At 40.0% G+C, this 12,636-nt stretch overlaps 2 protein-coding genes across 3 annotated transcripts in view; one reads left to right on the forward strand and one right to left on the reverse strand.

Annotated features, from left to right (window-relative positions):
* Positions 1 to 12,636, reverse strand: part of ZNF654 (zinc finger protein 654) — an 87,153-nt gene that overhangs the window by 5,196 nt on the left and 69,321 nt on the right. For both annotated transcript variants that reach the window (XM_040980615.1, XM_040980616.1), the window contains 3 exons: positions 10,593 to 10,795; positions 9,942 to 10,081; positions 8,540 to 8,681 (listed from right to left, as the gene is read on the reverse strand). In XM_040980615.1, coding sequence (XP_040836549.1) covers positions 8,540 to 8,681; positions 9,942 to 10,081; positions 10,593 to 10,795 — 485 coding nt within the window. The remainder of the gene's footprint in view (positions 1 to 8,539; positions 8,682 to 9,941; positions 10,082 to 10,592; positions 10,796 to 12,636) is intronic.
* CGGBP1 (CGG triplet repeat binding protein 1) overlaps positions 1 to 12,636 on the forward strand; it is a 91,611-nt gene that overhangs the window by 3,028 nt on the left and 75,947 nt on the right. The gene's annotated exons all lie outside the window — the stretch shown is intronic.

The raw sequence follows: 12,636 nt of genomic DNA on the forward strand, positions 1-12,636 counted from the left end.
ATTTCAGAAACCAATCACGCGTTCTTTGGCAAAATGGTTACATTATATATCTTTAAGCACATTTACTGTTTTCCATATTAAGAAAAAGAAAGATTTGAAACACATTTACTACAAAAGCTTTGGTGATGCCATATTATTACCTATTTTACTAATTAGGCAACAATATTTATCCAAGTAAGGTAGTAATTGGGACCACATAAAAAGAACAATTACAATCTTTCTAAACTAATACAATATCAAAAAATGAAGCTATTGGAAATTATCTTAAAATTCTCAAGCTCTGAAATGTTCACTAATGATGCAAAGGCAACTGTCAGCTTTTACTTGTGAATCTACGGTCCATGAATCTTAGCTCAAGTTATAAATGATGCCTCCGATGATTTGGAATAATACATGAATAATATATGAACAGAAGACACCATGAGGGTACTTTACAAATCATTCTCACAGGCCCAGCATGATGTGGCACAATAACTATGTCATCACCTTACAAGTGCTAGTTCATGTCCTGCCTCCTCCACTTCCCATCCAGCTCCCTGTTGATGGCCTGGGAAAGCAGAGGACAGCCTAAAGCCTGGGGACCCTGCACCCGCATGGGAGATCCACAAGACGTTCCTGTCTCCTGGCTTCAGATTTATTCAGTTCCAACCGTTGCACCCACTTGGGGAGTGAATCTACAGATGGAAGATTTTTCTGTCTCTCCTTCTCTCTGTAAATATGACTTTCCAATAAAAATAAATATTTAAAATAAATAAATAAATCTCCAATAAACAAATAAATGCTTTAAAATACATATGTACTATTTTTTTTTAAGATTTATTTTTATTATTTTTCTATTGGAAAGGCAGATATACAGAGAGGAGAGAGAGAGGAAGATCTTCCGTCCAATGATTCACTCCCCAAGTGAACGCAACAGCTAATACTATGCCGATCCCAAGCCAGGAGCCTCTTCCGGGTCTCCCACGCGGGTGCAGGGTCCCAAAGCTTTGGGCCGTCCTCGACTGCCTTCCCGGGCCACAGGCAGGGAGCTGGAAGGGAAGCGGGGCTGCCAGGATTAGAACCGGCGCCCATATGGGATCCCGGGCGTGCAAGGTGAGGACCTTTAACCATTTGTGCCACCGCGCCGGGCCCCATATGTACTATTTTTAAAAGATTTATTTATTTTTATTGGGAAGGCAGATTTAAAGAGAGAAGACACAGAAAGATCTTTCATCTACTGGTTCACTCTCCAAGTGGCTGTAATGGTTAGACCTGAGCTAATCCAAAACCAGGATCCAGGAACTTCCTCCGGGTCTCACACACAGGTACAGGGTCAAAAAGCTTTAGGCCATACTCAATTGCTTTCCCAGAGCATAGGCAGGAAGCCAGCAAGGAAGTGGAACAGCCAGGATATGAACCAGTGCACATAACGTGAAGACGTCAGCCACTAGGCTCTCATACCAGGCCCACATATATACTTTTGAAAGGTTGCAAAAAAAGTTTAAAGGTATTATTTTGATTGAAATAAATTTTGAAAACCATGCGTAACTTTTTCATAATGTACATTTCATATTAAAAGCTTATTGTATGTCTGGATTTCAACCTTTTCTGCACCAGCATTGAACTTAACTTGCCACAATCTGCTCTGACATTATCAACTGATTCTTTTTTTTTTTAAAGATATATTTATTTTTATTGGAAAGGCAGATATACAGAGAGGAGGAGAGACAGGGAGGAAGCGGCCTCAAAGGTCAATGCTAAGCCAATCCGAAGCTAGGAGTCAGGAGCTCTTCTGGGTCCCCCACGTAGGTGCAGGGTCCCAAGGCTTTGGGCCGTCCTCGACTGCTTTCTCAGGCCACAAGCAGGGAGCTGGATGGGAAGTGGTGCCATTGGGATTAGAACCGCCGCCCATATGGGATCCCGGCGCGTGCAAGGTGAGGACTTTAACCACTACACTTTAGCACCAGGCCTATGGCTAATTAATTCTAACTGATGTCCTGGCCTTTACTGATCATCAGCTTCACTCTGAAGGTTTTTCTAATTAATTCAGGCTCCTTCCCTGAGGAACAATTAAGTATTTCCTGTTTATTTTACTGAGAATAGCTTATTTTTACCAAGTGTAACTATCAATGATCTTACTGCTGAATTTGGAATTCCTACGTCACAGGGGACACCATGTTTATGCTTTTGGTATCCACCTATGATTGGCATTGATGCTGGTATATACTGACTCCTTAACAAATAACTGCAGAATAAATGGGGATCAAATCTATCACAATGACTTTAGTTTACCCTTATAAATACATCATCTTCGGCTTGGAATACTTTGTACATTCAACTTTTCTTATTTCCAGATGCTTATTAGGATTTTCATACCTAAATTTTAAATTCAGAATGCACTGGTTCCAAACCTAATTTCTATTCTGTTTTCCTTCCAAGTTCTATCTACACTCTCTTGATTCATAAATGAAGAGAATGCATTCAGATGTGAAGTTTCTGTGGCATACCAGGTTAACTTCCTCTTGGTGACACCTGCCTCCTATATTTGAGTAGAAGGAGACAACAGAGTAGATGCTGAAAGCATTTGGGTTCCTGCCACCTACATGGGAATCCCCACTGGAGCTGCTGGCTACTCACAGCCTGCCCCAGGCTGCTCCACCTCTGGCTGTTACAAGCATTTGAGTCATAAATCAGTGAAGACAGGATCTCTGTGCATCCCTCCATCACTCAGCTTTGCAAATAAATGTATTTTTTTTTAATATTAAGATCAAAGGAAACAGGCTACTGTCTCATCCCAAATCTTTTAAGAAATGTATTCGTTAAGTACCAACTACACAATTCCCCTTGGGATTTCCAACCATCTATCTCTCCATAGAGTCTCTCTGATTAGTCTCATCTATTGTTTATGTTTACTACACAAATAATAAAATAAGGAAAAAGTGTTCTATAACTAAAAATCTTCTTCAGTTATTTACCACCATCCTCATATATCACTCAAACCTCAGCTTAAAGCACTTTCCTCTTGAAGCCTTTGCACATAGGACAGTTAAATCTGCCTCTCTTCAACAGTCACAGCATTTTGTAGTTAGGCCTCTAATAGCACCGAGGCATGTGAATGATCTATTTCATCAGCCAAAAGTTCTTTTGGTAGACTGCAAAGTAATAAACATTATAAATATTTATTTCATCTTTGAATTTTTCCTTATACTGTGTTGAATTGATCAAATATATGAAAATAAGAATACTTTGTCATAACAGAATCTTACCAGTACTGTAAACTTACTGTAACAATGCCTCTCAGCTTTGGGTGTAAGTGATTACATGTCTTTTAAAAGAACTGATGTATCTTTTCCAGAAATAAATTTTACAGGTATTTCTGACAATGTTAAGAAATATTATGAAGCACAGTTTATTTTCCCATGTTTGGTAGAACAAGAGATTAACCTGACAGTGTGTCTGAATAGCATTTCACTATTTAGGATGCATGAATGCAGTTGGCAAAATGTAAAATAAAGAAAAAACCCAACCATTTCATCATACAGTGTTGCCAACGTTCAATCACAAGAATCTGATTATGATTACTACATGGTCATAAATTTGTGGTGTGAAAATGAATATGACAAATGCAAAAATACCCAAGAACAGTTAAAGTATATTATTTAATACATACCTATTTATATTTTTTAAAATAAATTAAATGTAGCTACAACATGCAAAGTGGCATTCTCTCTCCTGCTTTTGTATTCATGATCTTGTTAATATTTTAGGAGGAAAGGCTGATTCCCTACATAACCCACTTTCATGTCTATGGAGGATTCATGTGTTATACTCACTTGCTGATTCAGCACTACTTTTGAAAGCAAGTTACAGGTTTTGTTTACTTCAAGTAAATGTTTTATGTCCTTAAATTTCAAAAAACACATCAGAATTCTAAGTTCCTTTTCCCACAAACACCATATTTAAAGTGTCAACTATATTTTTCTATTAAAACGAACAGGTATTTCTTAGATATAAAAATTAATTTCAAAATTAAGATTCTATAAATGTGACAAGATAAAATTAAAAGTGACAAACTTGTTACTGTGTGAGTGTGTGTGTGTGTACACAGAAAAGCAGCTAACAGCTGACGGGCATTTTGGGCGTAGTTAATGCCAAATTTGTGTTAACTATACCAGTGTGCCAACATAATCACATATTCTGTTTTTTTAAAAGACATGTAGGAGGCAGACACCATCATGGATCTGTACACAAGTGTACGTAGGCCCTGGGTAGTCAGGCAGGGTCCCAGGCTGGCACGGCACACTGCAAGAGGACCTCGCATGGGGGCCTGTGGATTGCTCAGGGAAATGGGTTTGGAGAGATGGGCTGAGGGAAACATGTACTGAGGGAGAACGTGACAGGTGAAGATTTACTTCTGAGGGACTTCCACCAATCTAGCTACTGCACTTGCAGGTAAATGAGGGAGTTGAGACCAGGTGGCTAAGAGCATGGAAACCAGAGGACTTTTGGGGCGGAAAACCAATACATCCACTATGTTAGAGACCTGAGCTGGGATTGTTAGTATCAACCACTGCCTACCTACACACACAGAAGTCATGGGTGAGGGCCTGCCTAAAAGGTTCAACCACAAATATCCACTAGTGACTATTGGGGTACAGGGTGAACCATTCAGGCTGGGTCCAGATACTAACTCGCTCATGAAGGAACTGGATCTGGAGCAGATTCTGTGGGAGATTGTGGGCTCACGACAGCTGCTTTGCTCCAGGCTGGGCAGTGACAGGCTGAGCAAGGCATGACCATGGAACTCAAAAACATTCAGGGGCACTGGGGTTGAGAATAGGCTGGGCTGGTCCAGGCTTTAATACCTGCAAACACACCCAAGAATTGAGTGTGGGGCGGGCAGGGCTACAACATCTACCAGCACACACAAAGACCAAGGAGGGCAGACTGCTGGTTAAGAGCCCGGCACCTGCTGGCACACGAGATCTGTGCCTGGGAGTGGGCCTGGTGGGGTAACTTGGGGAACACCCTTGGTGGGCTGTCACTCCAGCTGGTGAGCACGTGAGTCAGGTCTATGTGCCTGTCAGGTTGGGACAGGGTTGCTTCACTTGTTGGCAAGCATGTGGGTTGGTTCTTTAGGGGTAGACTGGGCAGGGCCAAGCCAAATCATAGCACACTGGCATATGCAGTAGCCACTACGGGTTGTAGTCTATGCTGGACTAAGCTAGACAATCACATCTACTAGTTTCCATGAAAGGCATGGATGGGGCAAGCAAGGCAGGGCTAGGCTTTAGTACCCATCAGCAAGAGTTGGGACTTGGGGGTGGGCAAGGCCAGGCCTGGCTGGCTGCAGCATCCAATAGCAAAGGCCAAGCTGGGTGATGGGTTATGCCAGGCTGGGTCAGTTTAACCATTGGAATGCACAAGATTTATTCCTGGGAGCAAGCTTGGTCACTGTGGGGACGCCCCTGCTGGGCTACAGTTCCACTTATGATCAAGAGATCCAAACTGGGAACAGTGACAAGGTCTGGATATGACTGTAGTATCTGTTAGCACGGGTGTGGACTGTGTGTGGTGTGTGTCAGAATGGGCTACACTCCAGCACCCTATTGTGCTCACAAGTGCCAGGGTAGGTATAGGACAGGCTGGGCTAGGTCTCTGCACCTGCTGAACCATGCAAAAGCTAGTTTTTGGGTGAACCAGGCATTCCTGGGCTGTAGCACCCAACAGTAAGAGCTGGAATGGGTGTGGGACTGTTGGGCAAGGCCACTGTTCCTTCCAGAACAAGTGGGCAAAGTCAGGCTTGGCCAAGGACCCACTGGTGTATGTGAGATCTACCACCCACTGGGAAGTGATCTAATAGAAGACCTTGGGGAACTCCTCTGTCACTATCCGCTCCTTGCAGGTGATCACAAGAATCAAGGTTGGGAGCAGCCCAGACCAAGCCATGTTATAATATCTGCTGGCATACGTGTAGGTCAGGTCTGGTTGCAGGCCAAGTTTATAGCACTGATGAGCAGATCTGAGAACCAGGACAGAGTGCAGGACAGACTGGGTTGGGCCATAACACCAGCGAGTTCACATTAGGGCTGGTACTTGGGGTTGGCTCAGCTGGGCTAGGCTGCAGCATGTGCCAGCATGAGCTTGAACTGGAGGCAGGCTGGGCCATGCCAGGCTAAACACCCGCTGGTAGATGCTGAGGTGAGGTGAGCGATACCAGTCTAGGCCACAGTTCATAGCAGCACACGTAAGATCCGAGAGGAGGGCAAAGCCAGTAGGGGAGATGTTGGGGGCCACTGCTGGCCACTGGTGAACGTAAGAGCAGGCACCAGGGACAGACCAGGCTGGCCTGGACTATAACACCCATTGGACTGCATGTGAGCTGGATTAGGGAGAAAGCCAGGCTGAGCTAACCAACTATATCCACTGGTACATGCATGAGCCAAAATAAGTACAGGCTGGTTGGGCTTTGCCACTGCATCAACTGCCAAGTGCTGGAACTGGGACAAATTCTGTCAGAATAGAAGAGAGTACACCTGGAGAGTACAAGATCCAGGGCTGGAAGTAGGTCTAGTAGGGAAAATGTGGGCACTGCTCTGATGGGCTGCAACTCCTACTGGTGAGCATGAGAACAAGAGCTGGGGAAGGGCCTAGCTGGGCAGGAGCTGGCACCATCCTGCAAGAATGAGGGTTGGATAATGGGGTTGGTTGGGATGAGCTATGCCCATTCATGTGTACGAGAGCTGAATGGTATGTGGGACAGACTGGACAAGTTTGCTGCACATACTGGCATGTGCATGAATCATGGCTGGGGTTGGGCCTAGTATGGGTTACTGTGGGTCATTCCAACTAGGCTGTAGCTCCCATTGTGTACATGAGGGCTGAGGGTGTAGTGGGCCACAGCATCCATCAGTCTGTGTGTGACATGGGGCTCTGGACAGAACTAACCAGGTGACTTCAGCCACTAGTGTGTGTGTGCCGATTCATGTGGGTGATATGATAGACTAAGCTGTTCCCACACTGCTGGCACACACAGGAGTCAGCATGGGGTCACCCCTAGTGAGGTTTCTTTAGGGATTCCCCCAACTGGATTACTGGATGAAGTACTCCAACCATAGTGACAGGATCTAAGATCTGACCATTGAGTCCATGTATCACAACTGGTTCTCCACGGTTGCTAAAGACTGCAATGGACAGTATGCCTAGATCTTCGTGGGGTACATGACAACCAGTTCATTGAGGTGTGCAAAGGACATCTAATACCAAGAATGGCAGAACAAATTGGACAGCTCACCCAGACAAGTATCTGTGTGAACTGACTCTAAGGTGGCCTACATCAGCCCACAGACTGGAAGGATTTCCTCAACCTGGAGCAGGGAATCAATAGCATTTCAGAACTATCAAAATCACTTAAGCAGTATCCTCTTAACATGCTCCACATCAGGAATCCTGGGATGACATCGGGTGGACTTCCCCCCATTCCTGGGTAATGATGTAGTTGGGCTGCTGGGAGGGGCCCTTTCCCCTTCTCTCTCCGCTTTCCCCACATACCAGGAGAGAAAAAGAAGATTGGAGGCAGTTTGTCTCATCCACTTTCCCCCATTCCTTGACCCGTTCCACCTTAAAATTGATAGTCTACATGGGCATGTATCCCTCTCAACTATGTAAACATCTTCAAGAATAAAATGAATTTATTATTTTTATAGAAGAGAAAAAAAAGTGACAAGCTTATTTAATTATAAGAAAAAGATAACAGTTTCTTATGGAAGCAGTGTTCTCATATTAAATACTCAGTAATGGTAAGTCAGCTTTCTCCCACTCATTTTACAATTATTTTTCCTTTGTATTCTGTTAAGAGTTTAGAGTGTTCTTTGTGGCTAAATGGGCCCAACTGGAAACTATAATGCTAAGGGAAATGAGTGAATCCCAAAAGGTTAGATACCACATGTTTGCCTTGATTTAACCTGTAATTTTTGTTTGGTTGTTTGTTTGTTTTTGAACCTGTCATTGATACTGTCTCAACCCATGTGTTTTGAAGAATTGAACTTGCATTATTTTTAACATATTGTTTACTCAATACTATGTCAATTAATTCCATAATGTTGTATATTGATGCTGATGTTTTGTTGGGGCTTTTAACTGACCGGAACTTTACTCTGTTAGCTCTACCTTCAGACCAGAGAAGGACTCCCCAAGAAGCCACTGAACTTATCTGGACAATAAGATGCTGGACTCTATGCTAGGTATATGCTTGCAATGAAGGAATCTCAACTGAACTTGAACTGTGGTTATGCAGCAAGGGGGAGGAATCCACCATGGGGGGAGGGTTGTGGGAGGGGTGGGGGAATCCCAGTGCCTATAAAACTGTATCACATAATACATTGTTAATAACAATTAAAAAACAAACAAAAAAAGAGATTAGAGTGTTAGGGGAAGAGGAAACACATGGAAAATATGACCTTCAAATTCTCTTCTATAAAATATATTTTATAATAGATGTAAGTTCCAATGAACTGCCATTTAAATCTTAAATGCAAGGATAAATATATACGCTATTTACCTCATCTTTAATGATTTTCATGAAGGGAAATATGACTCTCACATTAGTTGCTGTTCTTAAAAGCTGGTAGCACTGATCTACAAAAACTTGCTTTGAAGGATTAGATTTAAGTTGTAGCTTACTCCATATGAAAATCAACTCCCTGTAAATGAAAAAAAAAAAATACAGTTTTTATTCAAACACAGACAATAGCTTGCTCTCCTTGCTTCTACAGTCCTCTGTCTGGATATTACACAACATGGCTATAAATGTATCTAAAGTTAATCCCAAGCTACTTCAGCTACTTGTATGAGCCCAACAGATGTTGGAACAAAAAGATCAAAAATTCTGCTTTCATAGTGGTAAGAAATGAATCACCACCATATGCTGGTTTACCTAAGCATTTGCATTACTGGATCCCAAAAATCCCAACTCCAACACAACGATGGCAGTACTTACAAGCCATCAGTTTTGGCCATTTATGTGAAAATTTAGAAACCAGTGTTATACACTATTGTTTTAGCATGTTAAGTACTGATTTTAAAATTGTATATCTAGGTTCCTGTTCTAGTAAGGTATATTTTAGATACACAAGCAAAGACCAATTCTAGTATTTCATAAGTAGATTCTTTTCTAAATTATGGTCAAGGTTATTAGATGAACAAGCACAGGAACAGTGAGTTTGAGGCAGTCAATTTACAAGATTGATATTTTGGATATCACATTCTAACAAATTATAACTATTCAAAATGTCATAAAACTTACATAAAGCATATGCTAAAAGCACTGAAAACAGTGATTTACTGAGTATGCACTCTGGGCCAGGAACATTCAGGTATTAAAGCTAAAAACAACATGAATATTAGCATGAAAGCATACACTATCTATTTAAACAATACAGAAAACCTAGAAGCAATGACAACAGAAATAAGACAAAAGACAGCTTAAAAAGTAAGACCAAAATTCCACCTCCATTTCATACTGGCTGGGTGAGAGTCCTCATGTTTAGCACCTCACTGGCATTTCTGGACACACATACTCACAGGGTATCTTACCTTCCTGGAATCTATGCCAGGTGACTTCAACTTAAATGGCTATGTATCATCTTTAGAATTAATCATATTCCTGCAAAATTGATCATTTTTCCATAGATAAATCAAGTAACACTAAACATTGCTCTGTCCTATTTGGGTCCAACCTAGTTATTTTGCAGAGGCTGATCAATAAAAATGTCATTTATTCTCACTTTTCATTAACATATTCATTTATAAGACAAATAAGCTTCTCCTTCCTTCAAAGGTCATATCAAGTGTCTTCTTCATGAAAGTATTCATGAATATCCCATGCCACAGTGAAACCTACTTCAGAACAGATCTTCTGTTCTCAAGCTTACTGCTCCAATTCTTGTACTGTGAACACTTACCAGATACAGTACATATCTCCATTCTGAAGCTGTGGAATAAGAAAGGATTCACAGAGTTGCAAGGCTAACATAGTCTTGCCTTCTTTTTCAGTATTACAAATGATATCAATTCCACTCTTACAATCAGTTTTCAGTAAATGCTGTAAAAGTAAAAACAATTCATATCATTAATATATCTGAAAAGCTAGTAGTAATAAGTAGCTAAATTCAGAAGAAATTATTTACATTTCTAGTTTTCTTCTACAATCATAATTACACAAAGTTATTTTATTGGCCCTAAGGTTTCATTGTACAACACCCAAAATTTAAAGCAACTACTCATAATCTCATTCAGGTTCATGACCTATTGATAGAATCCATGTTAAAGATTTTTTTTTTTATTTTGGAAAAAAAGTAAATACTTTATATAAAAGGAAAAAATCATAATGCTCCTTCATCACACCAAAAGTGCAAATTAATTTCATCATTTGCCAGAATCAGATGCTAATTCATCATGACTTAAAAAACATGATCATAAAGAACACCACCAAAAGAGAAACACACCTAGCTAATATAAACTTTAAGTCTTTGATTTTACTGCAAGAAGATGTAACAGGTTACTTATTTTTTTTATTTGTTTTTATTGGATTAAAATGTTAGTAGGTAAAGTACCTCCCGGAATAGCTGATCCTCTACAGGTGACATGAAGAGGCACGTGAAGAGTGCTTGATGGAAGTATAAGTCTTTACTGATTTCTGGGTGATTTATACAAGATTTAATAAGAGCCATTGCTTCAGGAATGCGTTCACAGGCAATTAGGTATCTGGCACGTAGTTCAAAAAACAGTGGATTTTCAGAACTTAAATACCTGTTCACTATATTAAAAAGAAAACAAACTACATTACTCACAAGAAAAGATTCTCTCAAACTTTTGAGGTTAAAATATGGTACTTAATTAGATTATTTGATTAACACTGGCCTTATCAAGAATTTGAGAAAAGAATATTCAAATATATGACTGGAAAGATAAAATAAGAACATCAAGACAGTGTCAAAGAAATGTTTATTTCTTCTCAGTCTACATTGTGAACAAAAATAAAAACCATTTTAAATGGGATAAAATAATTCTTTCAGTTCATAAATGGTTTCAAGTAATGTTTCTGCCTTGTTTTTGTAATCTAAGAATATATACTTTATAACACAATATTTTCATTACTATAGGACTAAAAGGCTGCAGCCAAATGTCACATTAAAGCCACAATTATTACAGAGTACAATTATAATCTGAATTAGTTAAAAGTTTAATCATAAATGTTACAAGTTTAAAAAATAAAATCCAAAGAGGTGACAAAGAGAACTGCTTGTGAATATGCATTCATGTATCACTAAGCACATTTAGTAATTAATATGTTTATGCAGCTAATATAAATACCAGCACTGCATAAGTCTTCATGAGTTTATTTAACCTGACAACAACCTCATGACAGGTACTTTGATGCTTGTTTTGTAGGTCACAAAATTATGTCTCAGAGAGGTCAAATTACTTGCCCAATAACAAAGAATCTATAAGTTTACAGAGCAGGAACTGGAAGCTATATTTTATGAAATTTGAACCCAAAAGTTTTCAATACTTACATATCTATTAACGATATACCTATTAAAGTAACTTCTAAAGTTCATATTAGTAGTGTTTTATTTGGGGTTAAATATTTGGCTTTCAATTGTGCTTATTATATATAAGTAAACACTAATGTGTATAGTTAATAAAAGATGAACTTTAGTCTGGCCTTTACCTAATGATCACCAACGAAAGTCACCCACACTAACAAGGCTCTGCAGCAGCTCTTCCCACAGTGATTAAGGATTATTATTTTAATGTGAATCTCGAAGAGGCCATCTATCCTCAGACCAACCAAGGAAAAACTAAAAAACCCCTAAAAACCCCATCTCACTTCTACCCTAGCTTTACTGCTTTTCAAACTTTTGTTTAGTTCATTTCCTCTCTAGTCACATTTCTGTTTCTTAATAACTTTTTCTAATCTGTCACTTTGGCCTTTTATTTGATCCTTCATTATCTCTCAAAATTGCAGCTCTTTCTTCTTAGCTCCAACTGTTTGCCTCTTTCATTTTTAAAATCCCTTTCTAAGATATTACATCAAGCATCAGTCTGGAAATTGCATCACTTAGGTTCATCATGCTGTCACAAACACCTCAGTCCTTTCCTCTTGGTCTTGCTCTCTCTCTCTCTCTCGCTTTCATCTTCTACATCCCAAGCACAGCTCCCTATCTGTGTCTACAGATGGTTTCCTTGTAAGCCTCAGTGAGAGTCGGTACCCCTTCCCTACAGAGCTCCACTCGTCTTCACTCACAATCTACCTTCATCCCCATTTCTTCTCTTGGGACAAATACAAAGATCCTGATCTATTCAGTGCATAATCTGACTGGTTCCAGGGTTGAGAGTTCTTTCTTTCCTCTGGTTAAATTGTAACTGCACTCCACATTACTTCTACACTTTTGCACATTTTCCACATTTCTGTGCTAATTCACTACATTTGAGGTTACATTCTGAGTTTCAATGTTCCAAAATGGCTTGGCATTCAAGACTGTTTTAATAATATGGGAAACATTTTTAAAAGATTAAAACTAGAATCAGCTGACAAAGCCTTTCTTCAGAAGGAAATCTTAGCCCAGAGGGACTTAATGGATCCAGGTTTAA

Source organism: Ochotona curzoniae, unplaced genomic scaffold (assembly GCF_017591425.1).
Source record: "Ochotona curzoniae isolate NIBS_2020 unplaced genomic scaffold, NIBS_Ocur_1.0 contig_3498, whole genome shotgun sequence".
Taxonomy (NCBI): Eukaryota; Metazoa; Chordata; class Mammalia; order Lagomorpha; family Ochotonidae; genus Ochotona; species Ochotona curzoniae.